Source organism: Cricetulus griseus (genome assembly GCF_003668045.3).
Source record: "Cricetulus griseus strain 17A/GY chromosome 1 unlocalized genomic scaffold, alternate assembly CriGri-PICRH-1.0 chr1_0, whole genome shotgun sequence".
Classification (NCBI taxonomy): domain Eukaryota; kingdom Metazoa; phylum Chordata; class Mammalia; order Rodentia; family Cricetidae; genus Cricetulus; species Cricetulus griseus.
This window is the reverse complement of record NW_023276806.1, coordinates 49,013,192-49,027,684: the sequence shown is the minus strand read 5'-3', so window position 1 is coordinate 49,027,684 and position 14,493 is coordinate 49,013,192. Positions and strand designations below refer to the sequence as shown.

General features: G+C 39.3%; 1 protein-coding gene across 1 annotated transcript in view; it reads right to left on the bottom strand.

Annotated features, from left to right (window-relative positions):
• Positions 1 to 15: 15 nt before the first annotated feature.
• The window catches only part of Gnai3 (G protein subunit alpha i3), a 35,096-nt gene continuing 20,618 nt past the window's right edge, over positions 16 to 14,493 (bottom strand). The window contains 5 exon segments of the mRNA NM_001244058.1: positions 16 to 206; positions 3,574 to 3,727; positions 4,106 to 4,235; positions 7,330 to 7,458; positions 9,922 to 10,079. Of these exon segments, the coding sequence (NP_001230987.1) occupies positions 16 to 206; positions 3,574 to 3,727; positions 4,106 to 4,235; positions 7,330 to 7,458; positions 9,922 to 10,079 (762 nt within the window).

Below are 14,493 nucleotides of genomic sequence, written 5' to 3'. Positions count from 1 at the left end.
ACTAATGCCATCCTCTCAATAAAGTCCACATTCCTTTAAGTTGTTTTTAATGATGACATCTGTAACAGCATCAAAAACAAACTGCACATTTTTGGTGTCTGTGGCACAGGTGAAGTGAGTGTAGATCTCCTTGGTATCTTTTCTTCGGTTCAGATCTTCAAACTGGCACTGAATGTAAGCAGCTGCCTCTTCGTACGTATTGGAACCTGAAACATACAACCAACATTGTCAGCTCAAGTTGTAACAGCTGCCTGCACCCAGCTAAGTTAGGTCATCAGTATTTACGTAAGAAAGGCACACAACACAATCGATTACAAACAGAATTCTTCCTCCATTTCTACTGTTATTAGGATTTTCTATAATCATTAGAATTTTCATGAAAACAGACTACCACTGTACCTAAAATAAAACCATCACACACAGAGAATGAGGAAAGTAACAAGTTTCACTTCCTCTTCATTTAGATTTTTCAGCTGAAAAAGAAATCTAGACTATGCAAAAGAACTAGAAGAGTAGTTGGGTCTGTTTCTAGAGAATGAATCTACTTAAAATGACACATTTTACCCCTTGCAGTGAATCTGAAATAAGGATTCCAAAAAGGTAAAGCATTCATTTCAGAATCATTCCCATTTTAAAGAGGCACAGGCAAAGGCAAACCAGCAGATGGGAAAGAAGTCAGAGCCTAGTAACATCCTTTGCCACAAGGTCATTTCCACCCTGGAATGGTTTCAAACACATGACTTCCTACCTCATCTTCCCGTGCTGAGATTCAGGCATGACCATGCACAACTAACAACACACTGAGGTGAAGTCTATCCCAATAGAACTGTTGCTTTTTAAGAGTAGGAGCAAGAGAAGACCAACAGTATGCCTTATTTTTAATATTTATAATTAGCACTAGTCTCTACCCTCTACACCATCTTTTGGCCTTGGGAAGCCTTTAATTAGGACAGACTTAGAAACTGCCAGTTTATCCAGGTAAACTATAAAGACAACATGCAGTTGTTTCCATAAACCAAAGGCTATTTTCAGTGAGATCAAGCTTGACAAGAAGCATTAACTCAGTGCATAAAGACTGGGAAAGAGAGGGGAGCTCATAAAAGAATATCACATAGAATAAAGAACTAAAGGAAGAATACTTAGTAGGTGCCTAAAGCATGTTTCTTGAAATCTGAAAGAAAGTTTCTAAATTTAAAAGGACAGACAAGAGAAAAGGGAATTTTATCCAGTACGAACATATACTGATGCCTGATAACCCAGGACTGTAGGCATGCTCAAGTTTCAGAACAAAGTTGGTGGGAAACAGTCTTCAAGTTCACAACAAGATAGCGTGATACTGAAGGATCTTTCATGTGTATGTGTAGTGAGCCACTCAACATCAATGTCAACCTTTCTAGTCAAGATTTCTTTTCCTGTCCTCAACATGTTCATCTTCTATAAACACATCTAATTCTTACCTCCTTACTCTGAACAGATGACATTTTTGTTTTAGGTTTTTTTTTTTTTTTTGAGACAGAGTTTCTCTGTGTAACTTTGGTGCCTATCCTGGCACTCGCTCTGGAGACCAGGCTGGCCTTGAACTCACAGAGCTCCGCCTGCCTCTGCCTCCCAAGTGCTGGGATTAAAGGTGTGCGCCACCAATGCCTGGCTCAGATGACATTTTTAACACTCCTAAAGTCAAAAGGTTTCAACTACCCCTCCAGTATCTCTTCTCTGGTCTAAGAGGTACTTTCTATGCTGAAAAGGAAACCAAAGGCTCTAATGGTGAGGCCAGTGCTCGCACCCTCAGAAATGGGGCCAGGAGGAGGGAAACAATGCCCCCATATAAACATTTGTAAAATTGTAAAAGTTTTTTTTTTTTTTTTTAAATGGTAAAGTTTTTTTTTTTTTTTTCTTCTTCAATTTCATGTGTAGGTACCTACAGAAACCAGAAGAGGGCACTGGATCCCCTACAACTTGAGTTACAGGTGATTATAGCTCACCATATGGGTACTAGGAACCAAGTCTGCATCCTCTGTAAAAAGTGATCTTTACCATTGAGCAATCAGTGCCCCCCATAATTATAAGGAAATTTCACCAAATATATATTTAACCATTTTTAAGTATGTTACTCTAGAACATTTAGTATATTCATGACATTCATTATACAACTACTACCATCTTAGTTTCAAAATATCATCATTTGAGAAAAATACTCTTGTAATCATTAAGTAACATGCCCCCCCCAAACACAAAATATGCTTCTTTTTTCTAAGGATTGCCTATTTTAGATATAGTATATAAAAGGACCCAAACATTATATAACTTTTATGTTTGGATTCTTTTACTTAGTATAGTGTTTCTGAGGTTTATCTAAGATACAGCACCTACTAGTATTTAGTTCTTTTTATGACTAAGTTAAAACTCTAGATATATACCACAATTGGCTTATCCCTTTATGCTAACTTGAATTTTAATTCTATTTTCCCACCTGCTTGTTTATTTATTTATCTTGGTTTTTCGGGACAGGGTTTCTCTGTAGCTTTGGGAGCTGTCCTGGAACTCACTCTGTAGACCAGGCTGGCCTTGAACTCACAGAGATGTGCCTGTCTCTGCCTCCCAAGTGCTGGGATTAAACGCGTGCGCCACCACCACCCAGCTGAATTTCATTCTTAGACCCACCTGCATCTTTGCCCCTGGCTTCTAAGATGTACCTCCCAGCTCTCAGCAAAAGGTTTTCTTTGTACCTAAGACAGCCCTTACTAACCACCTTACTATCTTCACTGCACTCCTGCTACAGCGCTGCTCCTACAGTGTGTACCCGAGGAAACTCTTCACAAGTTCCTCATCCCTTCCACCACTGTAAATTCCACTGCTGCCATATTCAGAACAAGCCAGGCCACTTGTCAGCCTCCTTACTACTTACATGCAATTCCCCTTCTCAATACGCTTTTATTCCACATCATCCTTTTAATAACCCACATAACTGTTATTGCTCCTAGAGAAAAAACACACTGACTGTGTAGGGAGAAACCCTTGTTATGTATCTGTGATACACTGACTCCATCAGGGCTGAATTACTATACCAGCTTACTTCTGGTAATATATATTTTACATTATAAAGCTATTTTCGAATTTCTTTCTGGGACTAATATTAGGTTTTTTTTGTTTTTTTTTTTTTTTTAAGATTTTATTTGTTTATTTGTATACAACATTCTGCTTCCATGTACATCTGCGCACCAGAAGAGGGCACCAGATCTTATAACGGATGGTTGTGAGCCACCATGTGGTTGCTGGGAACTGGGAATTGAACTCAGGACCTTTGGAAGAGCAGTTGGTGCTCTTAACCGCTGAGCCATCTCTCCAGCCCCTAATATTAGTTTTTTTAAATTTTGTGTTTTGTATCTCTTTGGACATATGCTAAAATTTAATTTTTATACTTCATTTTCCTCAAAAAAATTGGGACACTGATCTCTGAAGTAATTAAACTTAAGGGATCTTACTCAGACACTTAGTGCTGAGGCTACTGTCAGTGAATGTGTGAGCCATCAGTGCTGTCCCAAGACACAGCCACACAGAGACCACGACCTTTACCTGTGTATTCTGGGTAACAGATTGTTAATGGGCTCCTCTTTATCTTTTCCTCAAAAAGGTCTTTCTTATTAAGAAAGAGGATGATTGACGTGTCTGTAAACCATTTGTTGTTACAAATGCTGTCAAACAATTTCATGCTTTCATGCATCCGGTTCTGAAAAACAAACAGGGTTACAACAGGTTAGCATCAAAATGAAAGCAGATTCATTTACATACCAAAAGGCCTTAGGACAGCAAAATGAATTATAGAAGTTAGGCACTAGTACAACTTGAAGCTGAATCAATCCTGGTTTGTGTAATTCTTGGGGTTAGGGGATGGCAAGGGGTGGCTGACACGATGCCATCCTGCCCACATAATGTGGCTACCAAGAGCAAACGGGGAATGGAACAATTGATTTTGGAAATCTAACCTCACTGACAAGAAAATAAAAGGCATTAAGTTTGGATTTCTGTAAGCAAATGGCAGCAACACATTTTCCTGGGTTATGTTCGTTTCCTAGCTGTATCGGATGATTCCAAAGCTTCAACATACCATTTCCTCATCCTCGGCCAGAACAAGGTCATAGTCACTGAGGGCCACACAAAAGATAATTGCTGTCACTCCCTCAAAACAGTGAATCCATTTTTTTCGTTCTGATCTTTGGCCACCTACATCAAACATTCTGAGTAAAGAAAGAAAACACAGATTCAGCAAAGTCACACTCATATTTCTCTCTAGTATGTCATGGCTAAGAACCTCCCCATTATCACACATTCAAACCCCATTTATAACAGGAAAGACAAGGATCAAATCAAACATGTCTAAATAATTGTCAGTGGCTAAAAGTAGAGCCCACAGCTGAGCCTCCCTCCCTCTCAAAACATGTACTGGATGTGCCAAATGTCAGCGGAGTTAAGAACTAAAAATGGATTCAAGGAAGGAAGGAAAAGAAAGGATAAATGAAGAGCTGAACAGTACAGCTTAAGATAACTGCAGCCATAACAACTAGTATTTGTTGGATGTTTACCATGGTGCCAGGCACTACCCTAGACCATCTGGCACTCTAACTCCAGTTTCTATAGACTTTCCTCAGCCCCACTATGCTGCCTCTCAAACTGGCTTGTTTCTGCACACCCATCTTGCATTCTGACTCCCAAGTTTATTTGCCTTGTGTTAATGAAAAACATATAAGGAAAATTATGGAAGAAATTAAATTTTATACTAGGATTCTAACAATTTGATCAATAATTTTTCTTAAAATCTGTGCCAAGTTTGGGGGCAATGACTATAATCTCAGCATTTTGGAGGCTGAGGAAGAATGGCAAGTTCAAGGCCAGCCTGTCTACACAGCAAGACTATCACAAAAATAAACTTAACCAGTATTCCCCAACACCTTACCTTGCTTGAACCTAATCAGCAACAGCAAAGCCTCAATTGTTCACACACTGTGTTCTATTCCAGATTTGTTTTAGACTTCTAAGTGCTAAGTTTGTGTCAACAGTGTCCATTTTTACCTCCTACAATGACGGGAACAGTTGCCCTACATCTTTTAGTCAATACCTGAGTCTGATGGAATCAGCATTCAAATGCTTGCACACTCAAGATCTGTATCTGATAGCAATGGTAAAGTTTTTAAAGGCTAGTGTCTGCTGCACTGGTGAAATCTTCAGTAACTCAGAGCCTAAATTTCCAGGGATTTTCACCACTACAGATTAAGAGAAGTAAGATTCACATGATTTCTCTAATTATGTTTGACATGAACATTCATCCTATCTCTTCCTGACCCAACTCTTCCTTGGAGGATCTTGCAGTTCTTTGCAACCTTTGGTCTTACATGACAGCTAAATGATTTAATCACAAATTGGCCTTAATCCAGAGTCGTATTGAAGGTTTTAGAAAGGCTAATGTTTCACTATAAAAAACTTTCAAAGAGGGGCATATTAGTACACCAATAATTCCACTTTACATCCCATATTCTGTAAGTCCATAAAACTAGCAGAATACTGTAAATTCCCAATGCTAGCTTTTAGTACATAATAACACAGTATTATTCACTAACAGATCAACATTTTATAAACATTACCTCATAACTGAGAGGCAAGTAAGCAATTATACAATGCCTTGCATATGGTAGATGCTCAATAAATGTTTGAATAAATGGATAGTGGTTTTGCCTAGAGAGAAGAGGAAAAGGAGAGGTGATAGTACTTCATAATCAGATATCTACATGCCAATAATAAAGTGGACGTGGCACTTTAATCGGACTTGGCTACTGATCCTTGCATAGAAAGAAAGCTACCTTGCTAAAGATCAATCTATGACATCAACCAGAAATGTTTCCCACACTGAATATTGGTCTTGGTATTTAAAATTGGAACTGAATTATTAATTTTATAATACACAAAGAAGCATCTCGTTCCTATGACTTCACAGGTAATCCATATAGTTCCTGCTGATTTTGTTAATTAAATCACCAGTACTTACGATAAGCAGCCAGTTTACCCTAAAACCATTCACCAGGTTCCAAATCCATTTTAGTGTGCTAAGATTCCAATACCTTACTGGGCATTGGTGGCACACACCTTTAATGCCAGCACTCAAAAGGCAGAGGCAGGCAGATCTCCTAAGTTTAAGACCAACCTGGTCTACAGAGTGAGTAAGTTACAGTACAGCCAAGGCTACATAGAGAAACCCTGTCTCAGGCAAGCAAACAAACAAACAAACAAACAAAAAGATTTCAATACTTTGTTGGATGGTAGTGGTGCACACCTTTAATCTTTAATCCCAGCACTTGGGAGGCAGAAGCTGGTGGGTCTATGAGTTCAAAGCCAGCATGGACTACAGAGTGAGATACAGGACAGCCAAGGCTACACAGAGAAACCCTGTCTTAACTCGCCTGCCCCAAGATTCCAATACCTCAACTGGTACTAGTGTTTAAGTCCTGTGTGGACTTCTTCATTTGAGGATCAGAGGTAGTAGTAGTTTCCTTTGTATGAAATAATGCTGACTTTCACATGTCACACATAATCATAAGCAAGCAACTTCTTGAAAACTTATCATGCCTTGAAGGAGAAAAGGTTATTTCCAACCTCAAAGGTCACAAACAGAAAAAGGAACTAAAAACAGTTTTAGTATTTTTAAAAGACCATTAACAAAAAGAGAAGTGGAGGCCTTTTCTAAGAATTACTGGTGCTATGAGAAACTCTTTTAAAACACCAGAATGTCCTCTAAAACAATTGCTGTTTCTGTCATCATACCAATGCAAAATACCTCTATCCCCAGGCCTAATCTGCACTGCACTACAAACTTAATTGAGCACAATGCTATCAATACAAAAGCCAAGCCAAGTTTAGCTCCACCCCATTAAACTTAATGGGAAAGGGAACCAGCGAGAGGAGTGGTGCTGCTAAGAAAATATTTCTACTTTGGTATCACAATGTCAGAGTAAAGCCATCTATGAAAGATATTTTCTACCTATTTAGTACTGTTGCAATCCTAACAACAGTCAATACCTATTTGACAACTAAGAAAAGTCTCGAAAATAAATGTGAACTAACACAAATTGGCAATTATATGATTAATGCTAATGATAGGTAAATTGCTATTTAATTTTATATTCAATTTCCTCTAAATGGATTTAAATACTGATGCTACCTGGAGGAAAAAAAAAAAACTGTGTAGGCTTCAATCAGATGTGACATTAAGTTAATGGCCAATAAATATATTAAATTTCTAAACCAAGGAACACTGCTTACAAAAAAGGCTTGTTAACTTACTTGAAGTATAGCTCCTTGAAGGTGAAGTGTGTCTCCACAATGCCTGTAGTTTTCACTCTTGTCCGAAGAACATCTTGTTGAGTTGGAATGTAGTTGGTCTGGGATATTCTATCCAAATCATTTAGGTAACTAGATGAAATATACATTGGTTTTTACTTGGCAAAGCCAACCATGAACACAACAAGTCAACAGACTAAACTCTCTGCTTGAGACTAGCTGGCTACTAGCATGTGTAAGACCCAAGATTCAATCCCAAGTACTAACAAACCACAAAAAAAGTAGACCCTCAAATTCACCTCAGAGGCAGAAAAATATTAAATCTTCAGTATTACAAGGGGGGGGGGGCAAGTAAATCTAGCATAGGGAAATTAATAGCATCTATACATAGTAACAAAAATGGTTTTAAATATACTGTGAAGGCAAATTTTAAAAACAAGGCAATTTTATTCCTGCTAAAGAAAACTTCCTGAAATCTAACATAAAATGAGTTATGTACTTAATACAGAAAAAAACAAAAACAAAAACAAAAAAAAACCAAACCTACAGGTGGCACAGACCTGTAACCCTGAACCCCAGAGTTCCAGTAAAGCCTGGGCTACATAGTAAGACCTTATGAAAACAAAACACAAAAAAATTAAAACAAAAGCTCTCATATATCTAAATTTATGTCAGCCACATACATAACTATTTGACAGCTCATTAAAAAATGACATTTGAATTATGAAAATTAGAAGAACTAGACCCAGTGAGAGCACAGGTGGACATGTTAGTACACGCCTGTAAACCCAGCACTGGGAAGAGGAAGGTGGCCACAAGTTTGGAATTAATCGGGAAGATATATATTCATAGGAGTTTCAGGCCAGCCTGGGCTATGTAACAAGATCCTCTTTCAAAACATGGGAAGAGAGTTGAGAAAGAGACAAAAAGCTAAATCTTCATTGATTCCAAACAACAAAAAAAGCTGAAGAGCAGGTGACACTACTTTAAGCATGTTATTCAGATCTTCTACAAACCAATTACCAGAATCAAGCTCAGATGAACAACTATGGAGGGAGAAAACTCTATAAACAACATGCAATTGGGGAGTCAGAGCTTACCCAATATATGACAGAAGAGGTAATTAAAAATCTACCTTTGATGACCACTGAATTACCTACACTATCACTGTGCACATAAAAACAATCTTATTTTTAAAAAGTGGACAAGAATCCTTTTACTGTTTGCTAAATCATTTCCACTGAAAGAGTACGTAAGCTTCATACATACCGTTAATGTCTTATAACACTATGTGACAAGATGAGGATGGGAAATATAACACTAGTAGAAAAATACCCTAACAATCAAAAGTACTTTATCTGATTCAGAGAAGGCTACAGATGACAAGTACTCACTAGGTGCCCCCCCCCCAAAAGCACATTTTAAAAATACACCATGAACATATGTCTTGAAACTAAATGTGTAGCAGGGCAGTGGTGGTGCACGCCTTTAATCCCAGCACTCGGGAGGCAGAGTCAGGTGGATCTCTGTGAATTGAAGGCCAGTGTGATCTACAGAGTGAGTTCCAGGACAGGCTCCAAAGCCACAGAGAAACCACTTCAAAACAAACAAACAAACAAAAAAAAACCCCAAAACAAAAATAAATAAATGTGTTGGGGACAAAACAGGATCACATATAATAGTAAAATACCAGTTCTGCAAAACTAATACTCAAGAGAATTTTCTTGACAAGGAAATGAGTCAACTCCATTCTATGACACATCGTCATTCTATAGAAGTCTACTACCACAGTCTGGCACAAGATGTAAACGGTGCTGGGTTTTGTGGTGCAGGCTTGTAATCTCAGCTGTTTAGAAGCTGAAGCAGAAGGATCCCAAGTTCAGGCCTGCCTGCGCTATCGAATGAGTTCAATGCCAATATGAGTGAGGTTGTGTCTCAAAATAAAAACTAATAAAAGGGCTGAGGATGTAGAGCATGTGCTTAACACGCATGAGACTTTGGTTCAATCCCTAGTGTACACCGTCACATACCACACCCACACACAATTAAGTAGTAATGACTACTACCAGAAAAATTCATAGCACAGCCAAGAGAGAGAGTATAAAAAGGGCTGTCACACCAGATGTGGTGCTGCACACTTTTAATCCTTGCATGGTAAGCAGAGGCAGGCCGATCTCTGTGTGTTCAAGGCCAGCCACGAGGATCCTGTCTCAAATACAACAATAACAAACCAGGGTGTGGTGTGGTGTGGTGTGGTGTGGTGTGGTGTGGTGTGGTGTGGTGTGGTGTGGTTTGTGTGTGTGTGTGTGTGTGTGTGTGTGTGTGTGTGTGTGTGTGGTGTGGTGTGTGGTTTGTGATGTGGTGTGGCGAGATGTCCAGTTTTAACTTTCCCCTCCTTGTCCTTACACAGGGAACTAACCTCTGCTAGATGTCTCACTCCACTTGCTTACCATAAATGCACCACAGAGCTATCCTTAAAGTAAGGCAGCTGGACATTTCTAATACTTGAACATTTCCTTAAGGATACGTACTGAACTTGCTCTAGGATCACCAAATCACTTCCTATTAGTTTCAAAGGAAAAAGAAATTACTTACTAGGAAGCAGAATCATTGAGCTGATACTCCCTGGACCTGCCGAAACATGCCTGCACCCCACCATCTCGCCAGAGCCGTTTAATCACGCCTGCAAGTTCTGAAGTCATGACTCCTTCTTCAGCACTGCCAGCTAAGACGAATAACTGTCGGGCATCATCCTGAGGAAAAGAGTTGAGAGAGGGACAGATGAGTTCCCACTTGTAAGACTAGATGAGGCTCACTCCACACACTCATGCACTTGCGAGTCAGATGTCATACGACCACTCTTCCATTAGACTCGAACTCCTCTATCCTGATGACTTATGATTAATGAGGGAATGGGGGGTGGGGAAACTTACTGGTCTGAGAGACAAATATATGTAACAGCTTTCCATTCTGTTAAAGTAAGCCCTTAATGAGGATCGGGAGCATAGCCCAGTGATAAAGTCCATGTGGTGCAAGCATGAGGACCCGGGTTCAGATCCATGTAAAAGCTGGATGCCACAGCATAAGCCTGTGATCTCAGTGCTGGGGGAGCAGAGAAAGAAGGATCCCTGGAGGTCACTGGCCTACCAGTCTGGCCAAAATAACATGCTCCACATTTGGAGAGACACTGTCTCCAATCGTAAGGTGGAAAATGGTAGAGGAAAACACCTGAAGTCAACCTGCAGCCTCCACACTCTATGCCCACAAACATACATGCATGCGTGTATGTTACCTAGACTGCTGGGGGTGTAGCTCAGTGACAGCGCACTTGCCTACCCTATACAGAAATGAAAAGATTTACATATAAGAAGTATAAACATGGCATAGGGATATGACATTAATCAAGTTTAAGGCGAAGTGCTTGCTTAATCAATCAACTGCTTGCTCCTTCCCCTTCACTGCAGACAGCAGGCAGGAAGGTGATGAAGCATGTAAGGCACTTAAAGCCCAGTAACAGGAACCAAGCCCTCAGGGAAAATGTTTAGTCTCTAGATACCCTAAAGGAACACCATTAACATTCTACAACAGGGGAAAGATGGGAGCAGGAGGGGAAATGGCAACAGAGTGACGCCATCAGAATGTCATGAGTTTCAGACAGGAATTGCATTAGTTTCTAAGTCTTAAGGTGATATGAGAATTTTGATGATTTTAATTTATCTTATCCATTCCTTCATGAAAATGTTAAACTGAACACAGCAGGGCAGTGGTGGCACACGCCTTTAATCTCAGCATGCAGTGAGGCAGAGGCAGGCAGATCTCTAAGTTCAATGTCTATAGATTGAGATAGGACAGCCAGGGCTACACAAAGAATCCCTGTCTCAAAACAACAAAACTGAACCCAGATCTCAAAGATTTCTCTATATAAATCTAGTATTTACAACCTCAAAAATTCCAAGTAACTTTTTTTTTTGGGGGGGGGGTGAGATAGGGTTTCTCTGTGTAGCTTTGGAGCCTGCCCTGGAACTAGCTTTTGTAGACCAGGCTAGTCTTGAACTCACAGAGATCCATCTGCCTCTGCCTCTGGAGTGCTGGGTTTAAAGATGTGCACCACTACTGCCCGGCCATTTATATTGAAGTAGTTATTAACACAACAAAAACTAGCAAGCAAAAAGCATTGTGGAACATAGATACAGTAACACAATTTGTCCATCTACCCAATCACTCACAAAGTCACCACATCGCACTTAAATTAACTTTGCCAAACTCTGCCATCAAGATCCTGTCCAATACTCATTCTGGTAATAATGTAGATCTCTGTAACAAACTTCATGCACGATCTACATTTCCTCTCTTGCTCTTGTTTCTTTTTTCACAAGGTGTGGGAGGGTTGTATGTATGTGTGTACATACACCCATGTATGTACATACAGAGAGCCAGAGAAAGATGTCAGATGTCTCTATCACTCTTTGCCTTATTCCCTTTAGACAGTCTCTCAATGAACCTCAAGTTTGCCATTTAGCTACACTGGGTAGCCAACAAGCTTCCAGAATCTGTCTGTCTCTGTGGTGCAAGCATGAGGACCCGGGTTCAGATATGTACATGTAGCCCCCCAGTAAGTATAGGGGCTACAGATTCCCTTTTAATGACGGTACTTAGGATTTGAATTCGGGTCCTCATGATTACACAACAAGCACTCTTAGCCACTGAATCATCTTCCCAGCCCCTTCTTTTCTCTTTCAAAATAATAATAATGATGATGATGATGATGAGATAGACAGACAGACAGACAGAGAGTAAATCCTTAAGAATTTTAATGTTTAATGTTTAAGCATTATACACATTGTCAAACACACTAAATAACAAGACCTTTTTTCATATATAGTACACTGCTTTATATAACATTTGAAAACTATACAAGTCCTGAAATTTGACCTATACTCAAGCAGATATACAAATAATTAAGCACCTGTATTTTTTTTAATAACATGTTATTCAAATTTTAAAACTTCAAAATACTATATACCGGTGCTGTGCTAACTCTGAGAATATTCTTAATTGCTCACCGGCCTGCTCTAGCTGCCTCAAAAAAAAGTCTTTTTTTTTAGGCTTACAGAGACCCCTCTTTACAACAAACTTTACACTTCTACCCTTAAACAGATATGAAAGAGCACTGTCCCATACTTGGCTCTATTCTTTTCTTTTCACTCTCTTAGTAACCATTAAAAACTAGAGTAATAAAAAAGATAAATACAAATATAAACCCTTAGCTATGAGAGAAAAGAAAAACTGTAAAAAAATTAAAATTTTGAAAGTTTATTTTAAAACGACTTTTGATTAGGCTAAGTGGATGGTGTAAAGACAGATGACTCAGGAGTCACGAGGAATTAAGAATGACAGGTCCATCCAGTGACACAAGAGTATTACTGATCCCAGCTGTGTCTGTGCACGACATGAGCATATGTGTGGAGCAAAGGACAATCTCAGATACAGTTGCTGAGGAACATCTGTCTGTCTGTTTGAGGCAGGGTCTCTCTTTGGCCTGTGGTTCACTGATTCACCTAGGCTGGCTGGCCAGAGCACCCCAGGATCCTCTTATCTCTGTCTCCCCAACACTAGGGTTATAAGTACACACATTGGCACCTGGCTTTGTTGTGAATCCTGGGGATCAAACTCAGGTTGTGGTATCCAGCAAGGACTTTGCTGACTGAGCTCTCTCCCCAGGTCCTAATGAAAGGGAGTAATGGTCAAGAGAAACAGAGGTGGACAGATGATGGGAAGAAGTAAGGAGAGCAAAAGGAAGACATCTGAGAAAGTAAGAAATAAATAACAGGAGAAAACGTCAACAGAGAGAAGAAAAATAATCAATAAATACAGTAATGTTAACTAACTATAAAATACAAAAAATATTAGAGACAGTAGTTAGATGACATGAAGGAGAAAAAGATACAGAGAATTCTAGTACAAAGAAGAAAAGTCAACGAGAGACAAAGAATGGAAAGGGACTAAGATAAGAATAAAAACTTGACTTTACTTGAACTCTCAAATTTCCCTAAGAACAGAAAACTAGCCTGTGCAGGAAGACTACTGTGAGTTCAAATCCAGCTGGACTACAGTGTTAAGACACTATGTCTAAAAACCAAAAATGGGGGTCTGAAGAGAAGGCTCAGTAGTCAAAAGTATGCACTGCTCTTACAGAGAGCCAGAGTTGGAGTCTCTGCACCCACATAAAGTAGCTTCCAAGTGCCTGTAATTCCAGCTCCAAGGGGATCCACATGTACATATCCACATCTAAACACACACACATACTCATAATTTAAAGAAAATTCACAGATAACAAGGAAAAAAAAAGCAGAAAATAGCCTCTGGGCTAAATGTTGTTCACTTACTCACACACTCAGTGATATGCCTAGGAGGGAAGAAGAGGCCTAAACTATTTCATATGGAAATGAAAGTCACTCACATTTTCCTTCCCCTTCTTTTGCCATTCTCTTCTCCCACAACCCTTAATCTAGGTCCTGTTCCCTTATCTCACCTCAAAGACACATCTACTAGAGAACAAATTGAAACCACAATGGCCCTTTTAATATTTTTCCCTTCAGCTTCCCACTTATCAAATATTAACTTGCACATGATAAACTGAGTAGCTGATAAGAGTCCCTAAAGTACTCACAAGCATACAGTTTTGTCTTTCTAGGCAAAGCCCCCAAGTCCCTTCCATTTATTTTCCCATGGCACTTAAGTACTGTGTCACTGAACACAGCTGGCGTCCTCTGATGCACTCTATACTTTTCTAGCACTTTCTTAAAATTGAGTTGGTGATAATATAAAAGGTTTCCTGTCTTCCTTTTAGCCCTTTCTCCACTGGCATCAAACATCTTACTTCACAAACTGCTCTCAAAGGTACTAATAGGTATTAATACTAATAGGTATTATTACTATGAACTGACTTTTAAATTCTGATGTGTGTAAAGCATTAAAGAGTTATATTCGAGTAAGTAATAATCCAATTCTGTAACCCAGAGTTCAATGTAAGATAGTGATAAGGTATTTCTGAATACCTGAAATCACTTCTAAAATTGGGGAATTTGTGTTTATGTCCTTACAGAATTTATTTTGGGCAACTGGTTTTCTTTTCCCCCCTTGGCCCCTACAGCTCAGATAACAGGG